Source organism: Accipiter gentilis, chromosome 28 (assembly GCF_929443795.1).
Source record: "Accipiter gentilis chromosome 28, bAccGen1.1, whole genome shotgun sequence".
Classification (NCBI taxonomy): Eukaryota; Metazoa; Chordata; class Aves; order Accipitriformes; family Accipitridae; genus Astur; species Astur gentilis.
In genome coordinates this window covers 2,540,454-2,552,790 of record NC_064907.1, presented here as the reverse complement: position 1 = coordinate 2,552,790, position 12,337 = coordinate 2,540,454, and the positions used below count along the sequence as shown (strand labels likewise).

The 12,337-nt window shown below is 42.5% G+C and overlaps 1 protein-coding gene across 1 annotated transcript in view; it reads left to right on the top strand.

Annotated features, from left to right (window-relative positions):
- Positions 1-1,244: 1,244 nt before the first annotated feature.
- LOC126051692 (opsin-5-like) overlaps positions 1,245-12,337 on the top strand; it is a 35,697-nt gene continuing 24,604 nt past the window's right edge. Inside the window, exons 1-2 of the mRNA XM_049831251.1 lie at positions 1,245-1,506; positions 11,424-11,629. Of these exons, the coding sequence (XP_049687208.1) occupies positions 1,386-1,506; positions 11,424-11,629 (327 nt within the window). The 5' untranslated portion in view covers positions 1,245-1,385. The remainder of the gene's footprint in view (positions 1,507-11,423; positions 11,630-12,337) is intronic.

The window sequence follows — 12,337 nt, the reverse complement described above, 5'->3', positions numbered from 1 at the left end:
AGTGACTGGTACAAGAGCAAGATGGCTGGGGACAAGTCACACCTAGCATCCTTGCAAGGGACTTCAGTGAAGCGAGTGTGTGGGTCACTGTCCTCACCATTAGCAGGAAGGCTAGAGGCTTCTGTCTTTCACCACAACAGAGTTACTTCCCCCTTCTTCTCACCGTAAAGGATTGCTCTCCCCTTTTACTCTTGTCACATTGCCTTTATTCCCCCCTCTCACCGTGAGGCCATCATAACAAACATAGGGAAGGCTTGATGGGAGGGATTAATCTGCCTCAGGAGGGGCAAAAGCAGCTGTGGACATTGGAGGTTCCCAGTGAGGTGCTTTGCTTCCTTCAGGCAGGTGCCACCACCGGGGCCAATTTGCTGACATGGGTGGGAAGAGACAAGCCGGTGAGGACACTGAGAGGGCCGCAGGGATTTCAGTGCAGTAAGAGTGTGTTGCTCGACAGGGAAGCTTTGCTGCTCCAGATGAATTAATTCAGACTCAACTTCTTAAATTATGACTACAACCTGATTGGTAAGAGAGGCCATACCTAAAATGCAATCATCGATACCTCAGTAAAGACCAAAAATGCTCCAGACTGACTCACTTAAATCACATGTAATGTGACTCTTCAACAAGACAAGATCTCATTTTTCAACTGTGTGGGAAAATCCAACTATACTTGCAGTGTACTAGATTGGAGGGTGCTTAGCAGTCTAAAAATATGATTCAAATGACTTAAAAAAATTTTTTTCAACCTGTACTGGAAATTATCTTCCTTCTTTTGAAATTAGCAACTATCCTGCTGGTAAAGTAACTTCATAGCTGATTTATTCTGCTATGTTAAAGTCACATTCTCAGGCGGTGACAACTCCCCATTGTTTTTTACTGTACCTTTTTTTTTTTTAATCTGTGTGAGATTTTTCCTCAATTTCATTTGAACTAAAAGTCTACTGGTCTTCAGTGAAGACAAAAAGACAAAAGTACTGCTATTTTAGCAACATACCAATATGCATTATGTTTGTGGGTGTGCCTGTGAGCCTGTAGGTCAGGTTATGTGGTGTCTCCCCTATTTTAAAGGAAGTTGTCTTTTTGTCAGATACACGCTCTTCATTAAAAATTTCTGCACGTAGCAGTAATAAGGATATGAGGAAATCTGCTGTCTTGGGCTGGCCACAGATTCACAGGCTGTATTAATAGATAGGATTAGTGAAGAGGAACAGGTCAGAAAGCTGCAAAGCTCCTGCCCCTTGAGATATCCTTCTTTAGATCATTAGTCTCATTGAAGAGCTCCCTCAAATGCAGGGAGCAGCAACTGAGGAAAAGGCTTGAACCGTTTTATTTTGCCGGGACGTGCTGAGGAAAGGGCAGTTTCTGGCTCATAAGCTCCACTGAAAATGTCTGTCCAGTTTTCTCCACAGGCACCCTGGAGAAACAACAACATCAGTTTTCTGAGCAGAGAGGCAGCTGTAACAGAGCAAGGAGAGACTATCATAGGTTTCTACCTACTGGCTTTAGGTATGTACTCAGCTTGGATGTGAAGGGAAGCTCCTGAGTAGAGTTTGGTATAAAGTTCAAAGTGATTTGTTTGGGTTTCATCCCTAATAGAACAGGATGTTAAAAAAAAGCAACTTTTTTCTTCAGCTATTACAAGTTCAAAGAGGTACAGCTTTCTTTTTTTAAAAAGAGATTCATAATCAATGCAGAAATCTTAAGGAAAAAAAATTGTCAAGCCTGTAAACTTTTAACTAATGTTCAGTAAACTTAGTATGTGGGAAGATGAAAAAGTACCTTATCAGAAGTACATGACACTTCTGTGTCTTCTTGTGCCTCCATAGCACTGAATTAATGTTCTGCAATTTCTGGAGTTTTGACTGCTGGCAGTCAGTTGGCATCCTACATTTACCTTCTGGTGAGACAGAAAATACGGTTCTGTAGTTTTAAACTTTTTTTAACTATTTGTACTGCTCTTGCGTTAAACATTTGATGCACATAAAAACAAACTTCTATGTTAGATCTATGAAAGATCTAAGTACTAGAACATTATCATGTGTTAGCAGTCACAGTACCGTGTGTTTATTTTGGTTCTACTGCCAGACAGCTATTGTAAGTGTATAATAAGGATTTGAAAATGGCACCCAATATGAACTCACTTTGATCCCGGTGCAATTTTGGTTTGTTTGTTTAAATACTGTCTATTTGGGGCAGACCCATTGCAGGATACAAGGAAACTTTATGAAATTTCAGAGAATGCAAGTTTGCTAGGTAATCAAAACTTCCAACCATAAAACCTCACAGGAAAATACAAGAAAATGTAAATTCTATTAAATCTATTCTTCTAAACAGCACATACAAAAATGTTTCTGTTTTTAAATGATTGATCTAAACAGATTTTTTCTTTTTCTAAGCTTATCACATCTTGCAAGTAGCTTACTAGCCCTCAGCTTATGCTTGAGAAAGTTCTATGGAAGTTATAATGTAAAATGCTAGGTTATTTTAATACGTTTACATGAGACTTTCTTTTTTTACCTATAGGAACTAGGGAGGAAGAAGTTGCGTTTAGAATAAAAACAGAGATTCTAGTAGAAAAACAGAGATTTTAGTAGAAAACTGTGTGGCTTCTATCTTAGGAGATTTAATTAGAAGAGTGGCCATAAGATAAATCAGAGTTGTTCCAATTTATCCCCAATCTGTTCACATCTGCGTATCACTTCACAAATGGCTGGGAAATGGCTGCACCATCAGCTAATGAATTAATCAGTTGCACTTAAGTCTGGAAAGAACATCTTAGGTCAGCAAGGCCAGTCGCTTGCTGTGACAATGTATAATCTCATTTACAAAGCTACCATGCTCCCTCATATAATTGGCTAGGGGTTTTTTGGTGTTGCTACCACACTTCCAGTTGACAGGCTGTTCCTAGTTTTATTTCTCTGTTGGGTAGGAGCCTTTCACTAATTCTTAGCTGAAGTGATCACACTTACTTTATACCTTTTTTGTTGTTCCCTTTAATTGAAATAATTTTTTTGCCTGCAATTAACATCCTACAGCCAGTCTGTGTTCCTGAAGGAAAAATCATACCCTGTAGTCAACCTTTGTATACCTCTATTAAGCAAGTGGGGTGGTTTTTTTGTTTGGTTGATTTGGGGGGTTTTTTTTAGTTATAATTTATTTCTTTCCTGTCATAATACCTTTCCCCCTGTCATCCCAGCGTATCATCCTAGCAGACTTTTACGCTGTGTTTTCCAGCCTGGACTCTCTTGGGTTTTTGTTTTTTTTTTTTTTAACTTGCAGCCAGGACTGAATACAGCATCCAAGCAAGGTCTTGCCATCACCATTTACATTAATATTTGCAATTCCCCAGCTCTACAGATCCCTCCTAGTGTTGCCTCTGCATCACACTGGTAGTTCAAACTTCTTCCATCAGTCAACCAACAACAGAGGTGTTTTCCTCTGCTGCTTCCTAATGGTGACCCCACATCTTCTAGCAAATACTTTTCAAAGTACCTAGGTGCCCGAGCTTTTAGGTTGTGTATCTATTGGGTTTCGCTTGCTCCAGTTCCTTCTGCCAAGCTTACAAGTGCGTGGCATGTCACTGCTGCTATTCTTGAAACTTACCTCCAGATTCAAAACTCAAGTCACATTTCTTGCAGAGTATATGTAACCAGTAATAGCACTACTCCAAGTTAAGTGTAGTGTGGATCCGGTTAAAAAGTGATGGAGGTAGGTATACCTTTTTGCAATAAGAACTTTTGAAAAATATCTTAGCAATACGTAAATCAGAAAAGTCCTCATGTCTTTCTCCTCAAAGGTCTACTGCCACACTTCTGCAAGCACCAACCGTAACAATATACAGCTATTACTTTTATGTACACCAATAACTCAGTCTGTCTGGGGAGCAGTGATGTGGCAGAACAAAATACTCTGTAATGCAGCCGCCCTCTTGCCCTTCTGGCAGCCAAGGACAAAGGCCAGTCCGTGTGTTACATTCACGTACTTGCATTTCTTTAGGGGTCTGGAAAGACAACCTGCTTTTGTAGAAGTCCATGGGTACTTCCTTACACAAAGTCCCAAATATGTTCATATTTCATACTCTTGGGGTTTTTGATGCCTTGGAAAATAGCTTCGGTGATTACACTTCTGTAACTGCTCTTTTGAATCTAAGTACACCAGTGCAGCTTTTTGCAAATTCTGATGTACATTTCCAACACTAAAGGGATGTATATGACTGATGTTATCACTTACCCAGAAGATGGGGTTCTCTGAATCTCTTCACCTTAGCAGGATAACATCCAAAAAACCTAACTATCTTTGGCCAAGTCTTCCCACAGTCACACATCTTGGCAGAGGATGTGAATCATGATCTAACAACTTTTGCTGAGATGAGGCCTCTTTGCATGTCCCCTTCTGGAAATTCTCATGTCACAGGTGGCATGGATGTCTGTCACAACCCAGACTGGACAGACCAGGGAGTCATGTTTAATTCGAAATTCTCTCGGGCTAAATTAAGGTGAAATGACACCAAACGATCAGTTAAAGATTTTATTTGTGACAGAAGCAAACGGAACTGGGGAGGCGTGGTAGTAGGTGGCAGGGTTTCTCACAACAGGAATTGGCATAAGACTACTTCCGTAAACTGCGTAGCCCAGGGTAACCATATACATCAATTCAGGTAATAAGGAGATCCCTCCTGTTGGTTCACAGCAGACCCCCTTGCTTTCTAGACTCTTCCTCAGAGAAGGGCCTGGGGTGGCTGGATCCACTCTTAGTCCCAGACTTGGTCAATGGTTTTATGTCCTGAAGGGATGAGGTGTAGGGATTGTGGAAAAGGAAAAGGAATGAGAGAAGAAGGCAGAGAGAAGGAAGAGAGAAAGATTTCACCGGTCCTGGGTCCAGCGTTGGTTCAGTCAGCCAAGGGGTCCAGTTCTGGTGCACCTGGGGCTTCAGTTTGTGTCCTTTTATCATCCTTGCTCCTCCTTCGGGCCGGCACCCGAACTCGTCAGGCGAATGAGCGGTTTGTGGGCCTTTGGGGCCTGGGGGTGGTTTGTGGAGTAACTTCTCCTTCCCTGCAGATGTGGCCATTGTTTGATCTTTGTATCGGAACAGGGAGCTGCGCCCCCCCCCCCAGCACGCCCTCCCCCTCCTGTTGCTGATGTCTGAGCTGATGGGCTTTTCACCTTGGTTCCTTGCTGTGCAGGGTTTGTCTTTAAGCAGAACTTGCCCCACCACAATGTTTGAGACACTAACTCTTTCAGTCTCTCACAATGTCATATGTAACAGGGAGGACACTGATGTCTGTGTCGTACATCATACATGAGCCAGGCTGTATCACATCCAGGCAGAGGGGTCCTCAGCATACCGCACGGAAATTTGAGCTCAAAGCCCACGCTGGAATGGGTATCACACACTAACATCACAAGCAGACCAGCATCAAAGTGCACGAGTGCATTTTGCAAATGCCAATGGACTTTGAGATCACTGTACTGCTTCTTGGCATCCAAGTCACTCTTCCATCATTCTCCTTGCTAATGCTTTGGCCAGGAAACCAGCAAAGTGGGGGGAAAATGCAATGCCAATCCCATAGCGGTGAGCCATCATAGCATGCTTAAAGGGACTATCTGCAGGTGATAGCAGCCACTGTGTTACCCTTCATTAGGTCAGCTGTGTCAGCATCCACTTTCTGGAGGCAGCGTTTTGTTTCCATCCTTCCCTTCCATGAGCTCAGAACTGTCTTTGACAGACAGCTGGGACCTTGTCCTGTTGCTAGCATTATATCTGACCCCTTTTTGCCCAGGTCCTAGGTGGTATAGTACTGTGGACAATCCTTGCATAGTTTAAAATATTAGGTGCAATTTAAAAGTACTGTCCACAGCTGCTAGCTAAGTCAAAGTTAGACCTGGGTGAAAAAAAATGAAGCATTTTTTTCTTCATAATTATTAATTGGAATTCTTAAGTAAATTGTTCTTTTCTGCATTTATACACAATTTGTTCTGCGCTCATTTTCCTGGTTTCACAGTTAACTGGGACTGCTAGAGTGAATGCTTGGCATAAAAAGAAATTTTAAGTCACTGGGAGAGAATATTTGTTGGAGAACAAATTCTGACTTTTTGTGAGTGTTTATATCAGTACGGCATGCTGAGGGCATTACCAATCCCATCAGAAAACTGGAACAGACCACAAGACCCAAATGTGCCTTTAAATGGCACATGTTTCCGAATGGTAATAGTAAACTGTTATTTGACAAGTGGCAGAATGAGTGTTTTTTGGGGACATTGTTTGACAGATAAATCTGAGGAGGTGGGAAAGGAAAGAAGCTATTCAGAAAACATTCATCCACAAGTTGATCGCATTTATTGAGCAAATAATCTCTCTACACTTTGTCAAGTCTAAAGCATGATGACTCTTCTCCTTCCTGCCACAATTGGCAGTGTGCCCTGGATAGGATACTGTGTATGTATAATTAGCAGTGAAGAATAAAAGCAGAGCAGGGTCACTTCACAGTTGCAATAGTTAATGACAGCTTTGCAAATTCTCTAGATTTTATCACTGTTTTAAGTAAAGTTTTCTAGTCTGAAAATCTTTTACACCAAACGTCTTCAGATAGACATTTATGTTTGTGTATAGGTAGCTGAATCAGTAATTGGCTTCATTAATGCCTGCTCTATACCTAGGTGCTCAGTCCAGTTTCTGTCCTAGAGATAAGGTTATTTGCTGAGGGAAAAGCGTAGCTTGTCTTGTGATGCTGAGCCTTCACCTTTTGCTCTCATTTCTTCAATTCTTCCACTTCAGGCTCCCTGCACATTTTAAACTGCAGATGGGTGAGTTGTAACACCCATTTTTCTAATTCATTCTTATCAGATTTTACAAGTAAAGGCCATGCAACAATGTCTAATAAGAACAAGTCTAAGCACAAAGCATAATAACCTATCTTAGCTGGGCACAGATGCAGTCATCTATTGGAAACATGGATGACAAGCGTGGAGCTATCAGTCCCCTTGTACCAAATTTAACTCTGCAAAAATGTAACTTGAATGTTAATAATGAAATTGCATGGAGCCTAAGGTGTTTATTGCTTGGTCAAAGACCATCTCAGGTACATGAGAGAAAAATAGGGTATGTCTGCATGCTCAGGCTTGGGTGATCTGGCAGAAATCTTTGTAAAAGTGTTCTGTTCCCTCGTAGCTATTCCCAGAGTTAAACAATCTCACTGTTCTCAGTCACTGTCAGCAGAGAGATTTTCAATGTCCTTAGTCACTCTTGCTGGCTACTTTTTCAGTCCTTTGTTTGCATGGGCTGGTGGACAGCACCAGGACTTTGTCAATAGGGTTTCGGTTCCTGACTACCACCAGCTTGCTTGGCAGCCTTCTTGTGCCTCCCCCAGAAATCATGGGTAACAGGACCAGCCTCCTTTGTGGAGCGCTTTTGACATCTGTGCTCTGTTAGGGGCTGTCCTGGTTTCTGCTGGGATAGAGTTAATTTTCTTTCTGGTAGCTGGTATAGTGCTGTGTTTTCAATTAAGTATGAGAAGAATGTTGATAACTCACTGATGTTTTCAGTTGTTGCCCAGTAGTGTTTAGACTAAGTCAAGGATTTTTCAGCTTCTCATGCTCAGCCAGCAAGAAGGCTGGAGGGGCACAAGAAGTTGGCACAGGACACAGCCAGGGCAGCTGACCCCAACTGGCCAAAGGGGTATTCCATACCATTGGACAGCATGCCTAGTATATAAACTGGGGGGAGTTGGCAGTGGGGGGCTGTGGCAGATCACTGCTCGGGACCTAACTGGGCATCACCCTAACTGGGTGAGTGGTGAGCAATTGCATTGTGCATCACTTGTTTTGTACATTCCATTCCTTTCATTATTATTGTCATTTTATTATTGTAATCGTTATTATTATTATTAGTTTCCTCCTTTCTGTTCTGTTAAACTGTTCTTATCTCAACCCATGAGTTTTACCTTTTTTTTCTGATTCTCTCCCCCATCCCCCTGGGTTGGGGGGGGGAGTGAGTGAGCGGCTGCGTGGTGCTTAGTTGCTGGCTGGGGTTAAACCACGACGGGTGGAAGTGCTCAGTGTCTTCCTATCTGCTGGGTTTTTTCTCTCTCAGCCACGTTTTGATCTCAGTTGGAACCTGTCCTTTCTCACCAGGATTACTTTAGGATGCTGGGTTTGGATTTGGGTTTTGGTTTTGTCGGGGGTTTTTTCCACGTATACTTTTGTGAGTGAATATTGCTGGCACCTTGCAAAAAATGAAACTAGTTCTCTCGGTTGTTTCTTTTCTATCCTCTGTTTATTGAGATGCCACCTGGTGACACCAAGTCCTTATAGCACTTGAAGTTCAGAGGTTTCTTTCTGGGCTCTTGATCTGCTGGTGGTCTGCCCTGAGGCACACACCGCCTGCAAAGCAGCTGAGGAGGTCCCGGCTCTCACTGAGCGGGTCAGAGCTATCGCTGTGCTTCCTCCACATTGCATTTTCAACCTTTTTCCCTGTTGTGCTGTCAGGGGTTGGGGGAGAGAGGGAGGGAGATCGTTTGGTTTGACATGAGGGGTTGGTTGGTTGGGGGTTTGGGTTTTGTTTGTTTTTGTTTTGTTTTTTTTTTTAAATCTGTCAGTCAATACAGTCAGCAACCCCAGACCAGCGAATCTATCTGATGGTGCAGAGATCCAGTGTCCCATAGTCACTACTCCAGCTGATAGCACTTTTATGTGACCACTGCTTTTGTTTCTCCACGGTTTACTGAGAATTGAGTTCCTCCAGTCTTTTTATCACAGTGTTAATACAGTCGACAACCCAGACAGATCAGACATTTTAGGGACTGGATATGACAGTGCAGGTTCTCCACCTGCTTTAGTTAAAAGGATTGTGCCTACCTGCAGAAGTCATGTTTGCTCTGTAACGTTATCTCCTTCAATGCTTCCCTCATCCTCACCCTCAGCGTGTGAATGTAGTTCCAAAAAATGAACAGAAATACTGCATCTCTGTCACCTCTATCTAAAACGGGTATTGTTGTTTTACGTGACGTTTTGCTCAAGTTCTTCCTTAAGAAACTTTAACTGAAAACTCCCTTACCTTCCAGGCTGGGGGAATTTGCTCTGTATATTCCCAGGAAGACCACAGGTATGACACTTCAAGGGTAGCCTTCCTATCCGTTACACTGCATTGACAAAATTTTGCTATTTAGAAAGGAGGTGCCATTTTATTTTGTCTGCCATTTTAGCACTATGTCTTCATACTGCCAGGGAATATATTTCCATGGCTACTGCCTTGAAAATAATCTTACCTTACAGAAGATAGAGCTGACATACACAAACACCACATTTACCATGTTTGCATTGCAGACTATCTTGATGCACTCCCAGAGCTGTCTTCCTCCAGTGCCCTGCTGTGCTATTTATAATACCTAGACTCAGACAAAAGCCAGAAACAATTCCTGACTTAAAGTGCATGCAGCCGCTGGAAATGAGACTCTATTAAGAAACATTGTCACCTAGTGGCCAGAATAAGATGTATTTATTATTGTTGATCTTATCCTTATAATGAGATATGTATAAAATATATGTACGTATCTCAGTGTATCATTGCACCAGTGACTATTTCTGATTAATACCATATGCCGACATGTCAGCTCTTCCCAGTTCAAAAGCTCTTTAGCAAACCACGTGCATTTGCTAAGCAAGCCAGAGCAGCAGCAGCTTGGCAATTCTGCAAAGAGAAGTTACTAAAAGGAAATTGCTCCACAGAAAAAATAGTTCATAGTGCTGTAACTGTCCTATCAACCACCTCCCCTCCCACTCCAGACTACCCAGAGCACCTCACCAGCCGGTAAGTTCCTAACCTCTCTGCTTGGAGAACAAGCACCTTACTCTTTGGCATTTCAGCTCGTGATACTCCCAGCTGGCCTGGAGATTTGGAGGCAATTTCCTCCCCTCCCTTCCTAGCCGAGGCAGCCCAGCAGCGAAGTGCTGAGCTCCTGACATACAGGGTTGTTGGTGCTTCCTGAAGGAAAGCTTCCTGCCGCTGCCCTCTTGCTACAACATTAAACTTATCGGCCATCTTTCATCTTGTTAACTCTTTGAATATCCAGGGATGCTGTGCAATGCCATCGTGTCGTGTCCCTTTCCAGTGCATATATTCACCTCTTGCCGTGTCAATGTACAGCACCCTTACTCCGGGATATCTACTGCTTGTGTCTGGATAGAGGGCTTCGGATCAACTCTTTTCTCCCTCACCTGGTAATTAATGCTGTACCCTGGCATCAACTGTGGGGAACAAAACCACCAGCTCCCGGGTTCAGGCCAAGGCTGCAGGCGCTCAAAAGAGGTGGTGTTTTGCTCCATGTTACCAAGGTGAAGTGAGGCCACCTATGTCGGCAGCAGCAGGGCTGGTTGGGGCGTGCAAACGGGAGCCAACAGGGAGCTGGGTGCTGCCTGACCTGCTGCTCAGCCCCTCTCCAGCAGCTGCCCTGGAGCCATCCCCTTCACTGGCTAACCCCCATTTTCAACACTGAGCCTGAAGTTTATGAGTAAACATTTTATTAAAAGTCATTCATTTGTACACGTCTACATTGTTCCAAAACGGAGGATGCAAGCTATCAAGGTCTTGCACTGATGGGTGGAGAAATAGTCATGCACATTTGGAAACTCTAGATCTCTCCAACTGAGTAAGTGGCTGACTTTCACCAGATTTACAGTCACGTCCCTTAAGTTTTCCTCACGTAACTAAACATGTACAAGTCAGGCATCTCTCTCTGTTCCTGGAGGGTAAGAGAGCACATAGCTTTCTTTAAAAATAAATTTTAAAAGACTTTAAAGCTCCCTAAAGGTCTGTTATAAATGTTCTCTTCATATAGATTCAGGTGTATTACTGTAAAATATTCCCATCTGGGACAGGCTTCACTGCAAGGAGATCCTAGGCTGTTCTAAGTGAAGAACATAATCATATTAGCTGCACTTCTCAAGACAGGACTGGTAAAGCGGCTCTCTGGCTATGTGCATGAACTTTCAGTATCCGTTATTGTATACAACATACCTAAACAGCTGCGGCTTTTGGCAGATTGTTTGTAGTCTCTGCTCCACTCTACCAATCTTTCCTTCTTCCTTTTTTTCCCCAGGTGTTATGTTTCATGAGTTTCACCTGTCCACTTAGGAAAAAAAAACTTCTCTAGGCCCTTAAATGGTGGATCTTTGGCAGATGCAGCAGTAGCTCTTTATGTTTGTTCTGTTTTATTGCTGGAGTTATTCACTTCTTCCTGCCTCTGAAATGTACCCAGCTACTTAAAATGGCTTCGTGCATAGGTTTTCCAATGGATAATCTAGTTTAATTTGTTTCTAATGGAACAAAAGTGTAATTTTATAAGTGATGTTGCACATTTACATACTGAACTGTTTCCTGCCTTATTTGCTTTTTGATTTCATGGATTTAATTTTTATTTTTTTTTCCAGGTTGGCTGTCTTGGTTTGGAAACAGCATTGTGATTTTTGTCCTGTATAAGCAAAGGCATCTTCTGCAGCCCACCGACTACCTCACATTTAACTTGGCAGTATCAGATGCTAGTATCTCTGTGTTTGGTTATTCACGGGGGATCATTGAAATCTTCAATGTCTTCAGAGATGACGGATTCATTATCACATCGATATGGACTTGCCAGGTAAGACTGGATTACCCTTAATCAGACAAAATTGGTGCAGCTATTTCTGTGTATATTCTTGATATAAATAACTAGGCAGGCCCAAAAGAGAGAAAAGAAATACTGACTGACCTTCCAAAATGACAGTGTTCTCTTTTGTTACACCCATAAATCTATGCATTTGATCAGTGTTTGACCAATTTTCAGTGATTTTTTTTTCTATCTATTTGCAATAGTTCCTACTAGTTTGGGTTTTTTACTTCTTGTCATAGCTCCCACTCATGTTGGAATGCTAAGGTGTAGGCTGTGCTTGTCTTCAGCTCCCCTGATGTCAACCTGGTTGTTGGCGCTTCAACATTTGACTTAAAGCAATGTAGACTCCTACTTGACAACAGGCATGTAGAGCAAAGCCTCCACACAGCGCTTGAGTATACCATATATTTTAGCATACAACTTCTTGTACTAAATCAGTTCTAACTCTTCAGTCTTACCCCTAAATTCTTGGTTGGTTCGCTTCATGTGGTAGGATGAGTGACTTAACTTTATGGCAGAGTCATCCCTGAACTTTGAGGCAGCTTTTTGTTGGAGAGCTTAGAAAATATTATTACTGTTAATTCTGAAACACAGCTGCATAGACAGAATATAAATACATCCCATGGATAGATAGGCACAAGCCTGTCTCCCTGGTGCTCTCAGTAACATCTGTGAGAAAGATTATACTTAGTGTGC